The sequence below is a fragment of the Pseudophryne corroboree genome, chromosome 2, assembly GCF_028390025.1.
Source record: "Pseudophryne corroboree isolate aPseCor3 chromosome 2, aPseCor3.hap2, whole genome shotgun sequence".
Taxonomy (NCBI): Eukaryota; Metazoa; Chordata; class Amphibia; order Anura; family Myobatrachidae; genus Pseudophryne; species Pseudophryne corroboree.
Window position 1 is genome coordinate 146,734,499 of NC_086445.1, and position 15,384 is coordinate 146,749,882.

Consider the following 15,384-nt stretch of genomic DNA (forward strand, 5'->3'; position numbering starts at 1 on the left):
TGGTAAAAATGGTGGCTTCCTACGAAGCAATTCCATTCGGCAGATTTCACGTAAGAACTTTTCAGTGGGATCTGCTGGACAAATGGTCCGGATCGCATCTTCAGATGCATCAGCGGATAACCCAATATCCAAGGACAAGGGTGTCTCTCCTGTGGTGGTTATAGAGTGCTCATCTTCTAGAGGGCCGCAGATTCGGCATTCAGGATTGGATGCTGGTAACCACGGAGCCCAGCCTGAGAGGCTGGGGAGCAGTCACACAAGGGAAAAATTTCCAGGGAGTGTGATCAAGTATGGAGACTTTTCTCCACATAAATATACTGGAGCTAAGGGTAAATTTATAATGCTCTAAGCTTAGCAAGACCTCTGCTTCAAGGTCAGCCGGTATTGATCCAGTGGGAAAAACATCACGGCAGTCGCCCACGTAAACAGACAGGGCGACACAAGAAGCAGGAGGGCAATGGCAGAAACTGCAAGGACTTTTCGCTGGGCGGAAAATCATGTGATAACACTGTCAGCAGTTTTTCATCCCGGGAATGGAAACTGGGAAGCAGACTTCCTCAGCACGACCTCCACCCGGGAGAGTGGAAACTTCATTGAGAAGATTTTTCCACATGATTGTAAACCGTTGGGAAATACCAAAGGTGGACATGATGGCGTCCCGTCTGAACAAAAAACGGGACAGGTATTGCGCCAGGTCAAGGGACCCTCAGGCAATAGATGTGGACGTTCTGGTAACACCGTGGGTGTACCAGTCGGTGTATGTGTTCCCTCCTCTGCTTCTCATACCTAAGGTGCTGAGAATTATAAGACGTAGAGGAGTAAGAACTATACTCATGGCTCCGGATTGGCCAAGAAGGACTTGGTACCCGGAACTTCAAGAGATGCTTACAGAGGTCTTATGGCCTCTGCCGCTAAGAAGGGACTTGCTTCAGCAAGTACCATGTCTGTTCCAAGACTTACCGCAGCTGCGTTTGTCGGCATGGCGATGGAAAGCCGGATCCTAAGGGAAAAAAGGCATTCCGGAAGAGGTCATTCCTACCCTGGTCAAAGCCAGAAAGGAGGTGACCGCACAACATTATCACCACGTGTGGCGAAAATTTGTTGCGTGGTGTGAGGCCAGGAAGGCCCCACAAAGAAATTTCAACTCGGTCGTTTCCTGCATTTCCTGCAAACAGGAGTGTCTATGGGCCTCAAATTGGGGTCCATTAAGGTTCAAATTCGGCCCTGTAAATTTTCTTCCAGAAAGAATTGGCTTCAGTTCCTGAAGTCCAGAAGTTTGTCAAGGGAGTATTGCATATACAAACCCCTTTTTTGTGCCTCCAGTGGCACTGTGGGATCTCAACGTAGTTCTGGGATTTCTCAAATCACATTGGTTTAAAACCAGTCAAATATGTGGATTTGCAGCATCTCACATAAAAAGTGACCATGCTCTTGGCCCTGGCCTGGACCAGGCGAGTGTCAAATTGGTGGTTTTTTCTCAAAAAAGCCCATATCTGTTTGTCCATTCGGACAGGGCAGAGCTGCGGACTCGTCCCCAGTTCTCTCCCTAAGGTGGTGTCAGTGTTTCACCTGAACCAGCTTATTGTGGTGCCTTGCACCTACTAGGGACTTGGAGGACTCCAAGTTGCTAGAAGTTGTCAGGGCCCTGAAAATATATTCCAGGACAGCTGGAGTCAGAAAATCTGACTCGCTGTTTATACTGTATGCACCCAACAAGTTGGGTGCGCCTGCTTCTAAGCAGTCGATTGCTCGTTGGATTTGTAACACAATTCAACTTGCACATTCTGAGGCAGGCCTGCCACAGTCTAAATCGGTTAAGGCCCATTCCACAAGGAAGGTGGGCTCATCTTGGGCGGCTGCCCGAGAGGTCTCGGCATTACAACTCTGCCGAGCAGCTACGTGGTCAGGGGAGAACACGTTTGTAAAATTCTACAAATTTGATATCCTGGCAAAAGAGGACCTGGAGTTCTCTCATTCGGTGCTGCAGAGTCATCCGCACTCTCCCGCCCGTTTGGGAGCTTTGGTATAATCCCCATGGTCCTTTCAGGAACCCCAGCATCCACTAGGACGATAGAGAAAATAAGAATTTACTTACCGATAATTCTATTTCTCGGAGTCCGTAGTGGATGCTGGGCGCCCATCCCAAGTGCGGATTATCTGCAATACTTGTACATAGTTACAAAAATCGGGTTATTATTGTTGTGAGCCATCTTTTCAGAGGCTCCGCTGTTATCATACTGTTAACTGGGTTTAGATCACAAGTTGTACGGTGTGATTGGTGTGGCTGGTATGAGTCTTACCCGGGATTCAAAATTCCTCCCTTATTGTGTACGCTCGTCCGGGCACAGTACCTAACTGGCTTGGAGGAGGGTCATAGGGGGAGGAGCCAGTGCACACCACCTGATCCTAAAGCTTTACTTTTTGTGCCCTGTCTCCTGCGGAGCCGCTATTCCCCATGGTCCTTTCAGGAACCCCAGCATCCACTACGGACTCCGAGAAATAGAATTATCGGTAAGTAAATTCTTATTATATATATATATTATTGCTAGAACAAATCAGGAGAGCTGGTAAATGGAACATTCACTCTATAGTAAAACAAAATAGTATCCACATACATTAAGGTTTAAGAATCCAAATTCAATGGAATAACCGTCACTGTTGTGTACAGTCCAACTGTTTCTCTCTTGCCGGCTCCGGACCCGGCGGGTGACGTCACAACGTCCACGGCAAGGTAACCACGCCCAACGCGTTTCGACCAATCAGTCTTCGTCAGGGGATCGAGCAGCGTTGGAAAACTTTCTCATATATAAAAAACTCCTGGACACACGGACTTGCAGCGCATGAATTGAACCTTTTTGTTTGAGATAGATATAGATATATATATATATATATAATATATATATATATATATATATATGTATGTATTACGTTATGTATATTCGTATTATGATTTATAATGAATGACGAAGTAAAAGTATTCCTTTTCTTGTGCTGGTCGCTCTGTTGATAAAGCTCTAGGTCGGCCGTGATGAGTTGGTCTCAGATCCTCACATGGAGTCCGAATGTTTATTCTCTTCCCGCTGTGGATAGAATACTGTGAAAGTCAACTCCTGGTCGACACGGGGCCCTGTCACAAAGGATCGTACACAGGAAGCTAAATTATATTTTATTTCTATGCTTTGGATTTATTTGCATTACATGCACATGGGGGAGTGTTTATATTCGGAAAGGCATCCGATAGTATTACCCTAAAAAGAGAGGGGAGGTTTCTTATGTTGATTCTTCTCTATAACATTGCGGCAGGCTACCGTGCGAACGCAGGAGGTGTGGCCGGGGGAATGCTGAGGCTGACTCCGAGAGATATGCCTCAGTTCAGTCAGTCTCGGCGGATACTACTGGTAAATCTAACTTCGTGAGTTAGACTCCTTCACAACGGTTGGTGACACATTCTGTTGTGGGCTACAATCATTTTAACTGGTTCGATACCGTTCTTTTTTCCCTTTCGGTGCAGATAGTGGAAGGTGAACAGGTAAGAGTTCTGCAGCCTTGTTAGAATTGGATGTCGTTTTCTGTTTCTACCACATCCACCGCATGTCGCTGGGTCTATCTGGCTGGAGCCTACTCCGGTGGGAGCTAGTCTACTACTTTTCAGTCAGTCCGGGAATGGACTAGTACCTGTGAGTTAAGTATAGAATACAAAGGGGGACATTCTGGCGTTTACAGATGTTTCCCCTCACTGATTTTTCAAATAGATCTTGCCGTTTCCTCTCTGGAAGGGGAGGTAGTACGCAACGCCATACCAGAGTTGCTTCAGGTTCAAGGCGTTGTCCTGCTGTCCCTGTGTAAAAAAACCAAAACAAAGATTTCTCTTTACGTGGTTGACCTACAGGATGGATTCTCTCAGACCAGAGAGCTCCGGCATGTAAAGGTAGAAAAGGGGTTGAATGCGTTTTTCTCCGCATTCGGCTTACCTGGGTTGATATCGAGGATTGTCTTTGTCATTTCACCGGAGTGATGGCAGTATGATGGGTTCTTTCAATAATAAGAGCTATTGTAATTCTGCACTGAGATGCTCTCCTGATTAAGGCCAGGTCAAGAAACAAGTGGTGCAAATCGTTGTTTCTCTCTGACTGTTCTTCAACACAGGGAATGGCTGTTGTTCCCAACGACGCAGATGTCGGAGGTGGGTATCAGAGTAGTTACTGAAGGTTGAGGTTCTGTGTTTTCCTGTGGAAAGAGGTCTGAGGATCCAGAGTCGGATCAGATTTGCAGTGACAATCCATCAATATGTTCTGTTGATGAAGAAGATGATGCGGCCTAAGAGGCTTTTCAGTGAGCAGGTCAAATGCCAGAGTGGTTTTCACGGGGCCAGTTGGAAATGTGGTCAGGGTTTCACCTGCACATGCCCCATAATATAATCCTAATGGCCAGGATATCGCTCCTGTGGTGTCTGCTCAGTTCTCACCTAGAGGGAAGAAGGTTCGAATCCAGGATGGGATCCTGGTGTCCGTGCATGCAGGTCTCCGAGACAGGGGAGCAGTCCTGGCAAGGGAAGTATTTCCAGAGGAAAAGGTCAAGCTGGGTGGCTTGTCTGCAATAAGCTTTCTTGAATTAAGAGCTATTTTCAATGAACATATGCTTTGTGATCTGTCGTGTTAATTCTGTCGGACGACTTGACAGCTGTGGTGTAAGTAAGCCGCTAAGGCGGAACATGGAGAAAAGCGGAAATGGCAGATGCCGTAAAAGTTTCCGCTGGGTGAAATGACTGGTAAACGCTAGATTAGCAGTCTTCGGTCCGGATGTGAACGACGGAGAAATAGATTCCTCTGCAGATACGATCTCCATCCGGGAGATATACAGTCGTCATCGAGAAGTTTCACTGAAGCGACAGGTCTTTGAGGTGTGCCTCAATTTGACATATTGGTGTCTCGCCTCAACGAGAGATCTCAGGGATATTGTTCCGGGTCAAGGGACACTCGAGCTATAGCAGTGGACGTCCTCGGGACACCTTGGATGTTTTCAGTCGGTCTATGTGTCCCCTCTGTTTTCACTCTTCTGAAGGTGATAAACGTAAGACGAACAAAGGTTCAGGTGATCCTCATTGTTCCGGTCTGCACATGGAAGGCTTGGTATCCAGTTCTTCAAGATTTACTCATAGCGGATCCCTGGCCTCTTCCTCTACGTGAGGAACTGTTACAGCAAGATCCGGGCATGTATCAAGCCTTACCGCGGCTGGGTATTTCCAGTGAAGTCATTTCCACTTTTCTTCGGGCTAGAACAGAACTATCGGCAAAGCCTTATCACCGTGTTTGGAGAAAATATGTGTCTTGGTGTGAATCCAAGAAGGCTACTACGGAAGACTTTCAGTTGGGTCGTTTTTCTACATTCTTTACAAGCAGCTGTGGGTGCAGGCCTAAAGTTAGGCTCCATTCAAGAGTGGTTTGGGCCTTATAAATTTTCTTTCAAGAAAGAATTGGCGACCTTTCCGGAAGTTCGGACCTTCGTGGAAGGAGTACTGCACATCCAACCTCCATTTGTGCCCCCATTGGCACCGTGGGACCTTGACGTGGTGTTGTAGTTTCTTATGTCACAATGATTGGAACCTTTCTGAAAAGTTATGTTAAATTTTCTCTCTTGGAGAGTGGTCATGTTTTTGGCTTTGGCGTCCGCAAGGCGGGTGTTGGAAGTGGCGGCTGGGTCTCACAGGAGCCCCTGTTTGATCTTCCAGGTGGATAGAGCGAAATTGAGAACTCTGATAATAGTTCTGCCAACAGTGGTTTAGGTGTTTCGCAGAAACCAGCCTATTTGATGCCTGTGGTTACTTGAGCTGATTCAATGTCTCTCGATGTAGTCAGATCTCTGAATATTTATGTTGCCAATTTGGCTCAGATTGCGGAAACAGAGGCTCTGTTTGTCCGTAATGCTCCCAGTGTGATTGGGGCGCCTGCGTCTCTGTAGTCTGTTACACGCTAGATCTGTGATCCGATTCGGCGTGCTCGTTCTACGGCTGGTTTGCAGTTACCGAATTTGGTGGTGACCCATTCTACTTGGAAAGTGGGTTTTCTTGGGCGGATGCCCGATTCATCTTTGCCGAGTGGATACTTGGTCGGATTCAAACACTTTTGCTAAGCTCTACAAGTTTGATACCCTGGCTGATGGGGTCCTCATGTTGCTCAATCGGTGCTGCAGAGTCGTCCGCACTCTTCCGCCCGGTCTGGAGCTTTGATATAAACCCCATGGTCCTTACGAAGTCCCCAGCATCCTCTAGGACGTAGGAGAAAATAGGATTTTAATAACTACCGGTAAATCCTTTTCTCTTAGTCCGTAGAGGATGCTGGGCGCCCGTCCCAGTGCGTACTGTGTCTGCAGTTATTGGTTATGGTTACACTCTTGTGGTTTCTCTTTTCTGTCAGGATGTTGCTGACGTTGTGCATGCCATGGCATGCGGTATCTTATTGGTTGGGTTGGCACACTGGTTGTGTTATATTCTCTCAGCATGTGGCTGTGTATTGTTCATGCCGTTGGCTGGTATTCTATTGAATGCCACGTTCTGCGGTATGTTCGTGGTGTGAGCTGGTATGACACTCACCGTGTTTAAACACATTATTTCCTCGAAATGTCCGTCTCCCTGGGCACAGTTTTCTAACTGAGGTCTGGAGGAGGGGCATAGAGGGAGGAGCCAGTTCACACCTATTCAAAGTCTTATAGTGTGCCCATGTCTCCTGCGGATCCCGTCTATACCCCATGGTCCTTACGGAGTCCCCAGCATCCTCTACGGACTAAGAGAAAAGGATTTACCGGTAGGAATTAAAATCCTATTTTTACATTCGCAGGCTCTGGTCATTCCCGGGAATGTGTCCCGGGATATTTCCAGGGACACATTCCCGGGAATGACCCTTTTACATTAGCAGCCCGACCCGGCATATTGCTAGGTCGGTGACGTCACCGCTGACTCTCCCGGAGGCGGTGCTTGGAGTTAATCTTCTCCAAGCACCCCCTCCTCCTATGCAGAGAACGGGTGCCGAGTCGCCTTGACCCGGTATACCCGTTCACACTGCACAGCTACCCGGGATGGTCCTGGGTTGAAATCCCGGGATGCTCGTCCTGGGAAATTGTAAGTGTACCCTTTTACACTGCAAAATCCCGGGATAAAATTGTCAGTGTAAAAGGAGTACTAAGCCTCCTACCTCCCTTGCAGCCGCCTTGACTCGGAAAGGCACCCTGCTGCTGCGGCGAGCCCGAGCAGCGTGAGGGCGAATGTCCCACTCCCAGTATGTACCACAGGACATTTCCCACATTGCCCCAGTAGGTACCGCAGGACATTTCCCACACTGCCCCAGTAGGTACCACAGGACATTTCCCACACTGCCCCATCAGGCTTTTTAACCATGTTACTCTTACCAACCCGTCCCCAAGTACCAAGTTACATAAACTGGATGTTTTCCACATGAAATTAATCAAGATAAGTGAAATACAGGAGATAATAAAGTGGCAAATTTCAGTGACCAATTTATAAAATGGTTGCAGTGGAGGGAGTTCTGGCAATTATCACTGCCTTCTTTGGAGAGAAAATAACTCCATAAGATGTTTGTCAGATGAGGAGTCTAGGATGCTGCACTTTCCAGTTGCATGTAAAGCTTTTGTTCCACAGGATCTAAACTGCAAGTGTACGATCTGTGTGTCAAGAGAGCAGGCCCTGGGAGATGAGAACAGAACACCACCTATGTGGGCAGTCATTTACACTTCCTGTTGCTTTAGAAAACAGTATTTGTGAAATTGTTACATTGTACAGTAGGTGTTGAAACAGAGGTATCTACTCAAACTCTCCTTGGTCACATACACTAGCTACCATGCCTGGCATTTTGCATATTCTGCTCTACAGAGAACAATATACATATTTACCAGTGATATCAGGTCTCCCACTTTCTGCCGTGCTCCTAAATGGATTGTGTCTGATTAAAGCCAAGTCTGTGGGCAGCTCTACAGTCAACAGAGAAGCCTGTGCAGTAAGTGCAAGCTCTTTAGGTACAGTGTAACAATGACAGACTGCACTGTGTCCATGGGAGTGTATTTTGATAGCTCATATGTGGGAGAACCGATCTGCAGGGGTGACACTTGTGTTTGACATTGCTGCTTGTCTATCTTGCCAAAACATCACATGCTCCAGGTTTTTACCCCTTATCTGTGGTATTGGTGAGCTGATAAAATGAATGAAGTACTCAGTCGCACACATGTATACAGGTGTTACATATCGAATTAATCCCCACAGTATATCGCTGCGTCCTAGTCGCATTATGTTGCGAATAGGGGCAGATTCAATTGTTTTGGGCGTCTAAAACACAGGACTTTTTAGACACCCAAACAGTAGTGACAATTCAATTGTGTTTCGGCGCCTATGCACATTGCTCATGTTGCGCCCAAACAGACTTTGGGTGTCGAAACAGGGGTATGGATGCCCAAAGTGCCCAGTTTCAACACATTTTTACTTGCACCTCTGGAGGCTGCGAGAAAAATGTGTCCTCTGCGGACGCTAGGCGCCCAAATGGCAGATCAATTGAATTGCTGATGTTGGGCGCACACTAGTGGCGGCAGCGGCAACAACAATTGAATCGGCCCAATTGTGTTCACTCTAGCACGCTGCACCTGTCACAACCCGTGCAGTTCATATTTCCTGCCTGGGGTGTTGCTCTGCTCTACTGCTTCTAGAACACTCTGGTCTGTATATCAGCACTAAGATACAGACCAGGGTGTGCTAGAGCAGAGAACGACACCCCAGGCAGGAAAGAGGAACAGCTTGCATTGTGACAGATGCAGGGTGCAGAATGGACACTAGACTAAGATGCAGTTTTGGCAAAATGCCCGACGCTAGAAGATTCTTATGCGACCTTGCATGCCAAGAGTTTGGTGTGACTGCAGCAAAGATGTATGAGATCCACATCTGTATATACACACAATCACACATATATTAATTCTTAGCTTTGGGTGGATAACCACTGTAATGCTGTATTGTCAAATGTTTTTTCCACTGTATCTATACACTGCCATCTGGGAAACAATAGTTCTGTAATTGGGGTAGTGGTAGTGTAATAGAATTCTGCCTTCACATTCACACTGAGGACTAACAGATGACTGTGTGCAGGTACAATGTGGAGACTTTCCTCATCTCCTGGTGTTCGGGCCATCTGGAGCTGGAAAGAAGACCAGAATAATGTGCTTGCTGAGAGAGCTGTATGGAGCTGGAGTAGAAAAACTGCGGATTGAACATCAGTCAATTACTGTATGTATTCTCTTTTGTGTAATGCCAATTCTAAGCTTTTGTATTGTGTACGTAGTAATGCACTGTGTGTGCTGTGATAAGCGATAACTGGAATCGCTGTCAAAAGCACAGAATTAACTAAGCATGTCCACATAACTTATTCATAGAGCGCCAATCATTTTACACTGCGCTGTATAGAGTATATGTAATCGCTCACAGCGCGCTTTCTAAGCTCCCCACTATACTATCACACACCTATATATTTTCTTTAGATGCAACTTACCATTTATTTGTAATGACATGTTGCAGTAAAGTTGAGAAGGAACTTGGTGGTAAATTCTATATGGAAGAAGGAAAATACTATGGGGAGATGTATCCAATCATCTAAAGAGTGGAGAAGTTGCCTAGAGCAGTTAGTAAACTTCTACCAATCATTGTAGAATTTGCTTTATAAATGCTGGCTGAAAGCTTATTTGCTATGTACAACTTGTCTACTGATAAATCTCCTTCATATGCACTGTTACTCAATTCCTCGTGTCCACACAATGAACAGCTTGTATGACTTGCTTTATACAGACTCCATCAAAGAAGAAAATTGAGATTAGTTCCATAGCAAGTAACTACCATCTGGAAGTCAACCCAAGGTACGTTACAAACTGATTATTCATTATTCTTCTTTTATTTCATTCTGCACCAGAGTGATCAGCGTTTGTGTCCTTGTTTTGCTTTCCCAGTGATGCCGGCAATAGTGATCGTGTCGTGATCCAAGAATTACTGAAGACTGTAGCCCAGTCACAGCAACTTGAGACAAGTACTCAGAGAGATTTTAAAGGCGAGTTTATTTCTTTCCCTGCTGTCTTTCTTGACAGATGTTTATTATTTTAGCTTTACCCATTCAATTACATTAGACCGCAGTGTTTGAAAAGCGGTGAAGAGTAGCTCAAATAATAATGCAGCCATTGTTGTGCTATCACTGACCAGCCAAGTGTGGGAGGCGACTGTGTGGTATTGTACTCGCTAGCCTTGACGAAGAAGCTTTGTGAGCTGGGGTGGGCTGTTTCTCCCCCTAGTGTTCTCTGTGAGCCATGCAACTGGTGAGAGACATTAGTGGTATACTTTCCCTGTAAGGTTAAACAAGACAGGGGGCTAAATGTACTAAGTGGCGGTTTTGGTGTCATTTAGAAAATGCTGTCAATTGACGAAGGTTTCCAATTGATAGCATTTACTAAGCAGCAGTTCTGGCGTCTAAACTGAATTCGCTGTCGACCCCCGGCAGGTTCCAGGAAAGGGGTGGAAAGCCTACCTTTCACAGGTGAAGCCCTTTTTGGAGATGAACTGGATACGTGGATATCCAAGGCTACTGCGGGTAAGTCTACATACCTTCCTTCCGCAGCTCCCCCGGCAAGAAAATCCTACACTGCTCCAACTCTGCAGTCCTTTCGGACAGCGAAGTTTAAAAACAAAACCAAAGGTTCTTCTACGGCCTTTAAAGGCAATAGAGGTAAACCCAGAAAACCAGCAACTGCAGGTTCACAGAAACAGAACCCCAGTTCTGCTTCCTCGAAGCCTTCAACATGATGGTGGACCGCACTGCCTGGAAGACAGGCAGGTGGGAGCCTGTTTAAGACTCTTCAGTCACATATGGGCAACGTCATGCCAGGATCCCTGGGTCAAACATCTTATAGCCCAGGGCTACAGACTGGAGTTTCAGGAACTCCCACCTCACAGATTCTTCAAATCAGGCTTACCAGCTTCTCAAGAAGCAAGTATGACTTTACAGGAAGCAATTCTAAAACTGGTACAGACTCAGATCATTGTTCCAGTTCCACTTCAGCTACAAGGTCAGGGTTATTATTCCAACCTGTTTGTAGTTCCGAAACTGGACGATTCGGAACTACAAACGGCCCATTTTAAGTCTCAAGTCGTTGAACCCGTACTTACGGGTGTTCAAGTTCAAGATGGAGTCTCTGAGAGCGGTGATCTCAGGTCTAGAGGAAGGGGAATTCTTGGTGTCTCTGGATATCAAGTATGTGCACCTTCATATTCCGATTTGGCCGCTTCATCAAGCTTATCTAAGGTTTGCCTTACAGGACTGTCACTACCAATTCCAGGCCCTGCCATTTGGCGCCTCTACAGCACCGAGGGTGTTCACCAAGGTAATGGAAGAGATGATGATTCTCCTCCGCAAACAGGGAGTAAACATAATACTATACCTGGACAATCTGCTGATAATGCACCATCCAAGGGGAGGTTGTTAGACAACATTGCCCTCTCAACCCGACTGCTCCAGGATCATGGGTGGATTCTGAACCTACCAAAATCTCATCTGGAACCAACACGGAGGCTTCCGTTCTTGGGTATGATACTGGATATGGAGGCACAGAAGGTGTTCCTTTAGTTGGAAAAGGCATTGGTGATCCAGTCGATGGTGCGGGATGTTCTAAGACAAACCCGGATATCGGTGCATCTATGCATTCGACTTCTGGGGAAGATGGTGGCAGCTTACGAGGCGCTGCAGTACTGAAGGTTTCACGCAAGGCCCTTCCAGCTGGATCTGTTGGACAAATGGTCCGGATCGCATCTTCACATGCACCAGAGGATAAGTCTGTCGCCAAATGCCAGGATTTCCCTTCTGTGGTGGCTTCAGACTTCTCACCTGACCGAAGCCCGGAGGTTCGGGATTCAAAATTGTATTCTGCTAACCACAGACGCAATCCTCAGAGGTTGGGGAGCAGTCACCCAGGGGGAACAGTTCCAAGGAAGATGGTCAAGTCAGGAAACCATTCTTCCGATCAACATTCTGGAACTAAGGTCCATATACAATGCCCTTCTGCAGGCATCACATCTTCAAGATCAAGCCATTCAGGTTCAGTCGGACAATGTGACGGCAGTAACGTACATAAACCGACAGGGCGGAACGAAGAGCAGGGCAGCAATGTCAGAGGTAACAAGGATTCTCTTCTGGGCAGAAAGGCACACTGTAGCATTGTCTGCGATCTTCATTCCGGGAGTAGACAACTGGGAAGCAGACTTCCTCAGCAGACACGACCTCCACCCAGGAGAGTGGGGCCGACACCCGGAAGTGTTTGGGTGCTTGACCCATCAGTGGGGAATTCCACAAATCGACATGATGGCCTCTCGTCTCAACAAGAAGCTTAAGCGGTATTGTTCCAGGTCGAGAGACCCACAAGCGGTGGTGGACGCTCTGGTGACTCCATGGGTCTACCAGATGGTGTACGTGTTTCCACCACTCCCATTGATCCCAAAGATTCTCAAAAGAATAAAAAGGTTCAAGCAATTCTCATTGCTCCGAACTGGCCAAGAAGGGCCTGGTATGTGGATCTACTGGAGATGCTCCTAGAGGACCTGTGGCCTCTACCTCTTCGCGAGGACCTTCTCCAACATGGGCCGTTTGTCTATCAAGACTTACCGCGGCTACATTTGACGGCATGGAAGTTGAGCGTCAAATTCTAGTCCGGAAAGGGATCACGGATAGGGTTATTCTAACCCTGATACAAGCCAGAAAGGGGGTAACGTCTAAACATTACCACCGTATTTGGAAAAAATACGTCTCTTGGTGTGAGAACAGGAAATTTATTGCGGTAGAATTTCAACTGGAACGTTTTCTCCTTTTTCTGCAGTCAGGTGTGGATGTGGGCCTACGTTTGGGCTCCATAAAAGTCCAGATTTCAACCTTATCCATTTTCTTCCAGAAACAATTGGCTTCTCTCCCTGAGGTTCAGACACTTTTTTGAAGGGGGTTCTGCTCATCCAACTGCCCTTTTGTGCCTGCTACGGCATCTTGGGATCTCAACGTGGTGTTCCTGCAATCGGAATGGTTTGAGCCTTTACAGGACGTAGACGTCAAGTTTCTTACGTGGATGGCCGTCACTCTGTTGGCCTTGGTTTCTGCGTGGCATGTGTCGGAGCTGGGGGCGTTGTCTCACAAAAGACCCCATTTGATTTTTCATGGAGATAGGGCTGAACTCAGAACTCGTCAGCAATTTCTTCCAAAGGTGGTGTCTGCGTTTCATATCAACCAACCTATTGTGGTTACAGACACCTCTGCTACTTCACAGTCCTTGGATGTGGTGAGGGCTTTGAAGATCTATGTGAAGCGGACAGCTCGTCACAGAAAATGTGACTCGCTGTTTGGGGGTAATTCTGAGTTGATCGCAGCAGCAAGTTTGTTAGCAATTGGGCAAAACCATGTGCACTGCAGTGGGGGCAGATATAACATGCGCAGAGTTAGATTTGGGTGGGTTATTTTGTTTCTGTGCAGGGTTAATACTGGCTGCTTTATTTTACACTGCAATTTAGATTTCAGTTTGAATACACCCCACCCAAATCTAACTCTCTCTGCACATGTTATATCTGCCCCTCCTGCAGTGCACATGGTTTTGCCCAACTACTAAAAAAATTCCTCCTGTGATCAACTTGGAATTACCCCCTTTGTTCTTTATGATCTCAATAATAAAATTGGGTGTCCTGCTTCAAAGCAGACAATTGCACGCTGGATCAGGCTTACTATCCAGCATGCTAATTCCACGACAGGTTTGCAGTGTCCAAAATCTGTACAGGCCCACTCTTCTAGGTCTGTGGGTTCTTCCTGGGCGACTGCCCCGGGTGTCTCGGCTTTACAGTTCTGCCAAGCAGCTACTTGGTCAGGTTTGAATAGGTTCTACAAGTTCGATACTTTGGCCTCTGAGGACCTTCAGTTTGGTCAATCAGTTCTGCAGGAACCTCAGCACTCTCCCACCCGGTTTGGGAGCTTTGGTACATCCCCATGGTACTAATGTGGACCCCAGTATCCTCTAGGACGTAAGAGAAAATAGGATTTTCTCTGACGTCCTAGTGGATGCTGGGACTTCCGTAAGGACCATGGGGAATGGCCATGGGGAATAGCGGCTCCGCAGGAGACTGGGCACAAAAAGTAAAAGCTTTAGACTAGCTGGTGTGCACTGGCTCCTCCCCCTATGACCCTCCTCCAAGCCTCAGTTAGTTAGATTTTTGTGCCCGAACGAGAAGGGTGCATGCTAGGTGGCTCTCCTGAGCTGCTTAGAAGTAAAAGTTTAAATAGGTTTTTTATTTTCAGTGAGTCCTGCTGGCAACAGGCTCACTGCATCGTGGGACTAAGGGGAGAAGAAGCGAACTCACCTGCGTGCAGAGTGGATTGGGCTTCTTGGCTACTGGACATTAGCTCCAGAGGGACGATCACAGGTTCAGCCTGGATGGGTCCCGGAGCCGCGCCGCCGGCCCCCTTACAGAGCCAGAAGAGCGAAGAGGTCCGGAGAAATCGGCGGCAGAAGACGTTCCTGTCTTCAGATAAGGTAGCGCACAGCACTGCAGCTGTGCGCCATTGCTCTCGGCACACTTCACACTCCGGTCACTGAGGGTGCAGGGCGCTGGGGGGGAGCGCCCTGAGACGCAATAAAACATGTTTAAACCTTATATGGCTAAAGAAATACATCACATATAGCTCCTGCCAGTTTTCCTAAAAAAAGCGGGAGAAAAGGCCGCCGTGAAGGGGGGCGGAGCCTATCTCCTCAGCACACAAGCGCCATTTTCCCTCACAGTTCCGCTGGAAGGAAGGCTCCCAGACTCTCCCCTGCAGTCCTGCTACAGAATCAGGGTAAAACAAGAGAGGGGGGGCACTATTGGCAGCTAATATAAAACAGCAGCTATAAAGGGAGTAACACTTACATAAGGTTATCCCTGTATATATATATATAGCGCTCTGGTGTGTGCTGGCAAACTCTCCCTCTGTCTCCCCAAAGGGCTCGTGGGGTCCTGTCCTCTTTCAGAGCATTCCCTGTGTGTGTGCTGGGTGTCGGTACGATTGTGTCGACATGTATGAGGAGGAAAATGATGTGGAAGCAGAGCAATTGCCTGTGTTAGTGATGTCACCCCCTAGGGAGTCGACACCTGACTGGATGGTCGTATTTAAAGAATTACGTGACAGTGTCAGCACTTTGCAAAAAACTGTTGACGACATGAGACAGCCGGCAAATCAATTAGTGCCTGTTCAGGCGTCTCAGACACCGTCGGGGGCGCTAAAACGCCCGTTACCTCAGATGGTCGACACAGACCCAGACACGGATACTGAATCCAGTGTCGACGGTGAGGAG

The 15,384-nt window shown here is 47.3% G+C and overlaps 1 protein-coding gene across 1 annotated transcript in view; it reads left to right on the forward strand.

Moving 5' to 3' along the window:
• Positions 1-15,384, forward strand: part of RFC3 (replication factor C subunit 3) — a 52,352-nt gene that overhangs the window by 13,520 nt on the left and 23,448 nt on the right. The window contains exons 2-4 of the mRNA XM_063951793.1: positions 9,140-9,277; positions 9,833-9,900; positions 9,991-10,088. Coding sequence (XP_063807863.1) covers positions 9,140-9,277; positions 9,833-9,900; positions 9,991-10,088 — 304 coding nt within the window. The remainder of the gene's footprint in view (positions 1-9,139; positions 9,278-9,832; positions 9,901-9,990; positions 10,089-15,384) is intronic.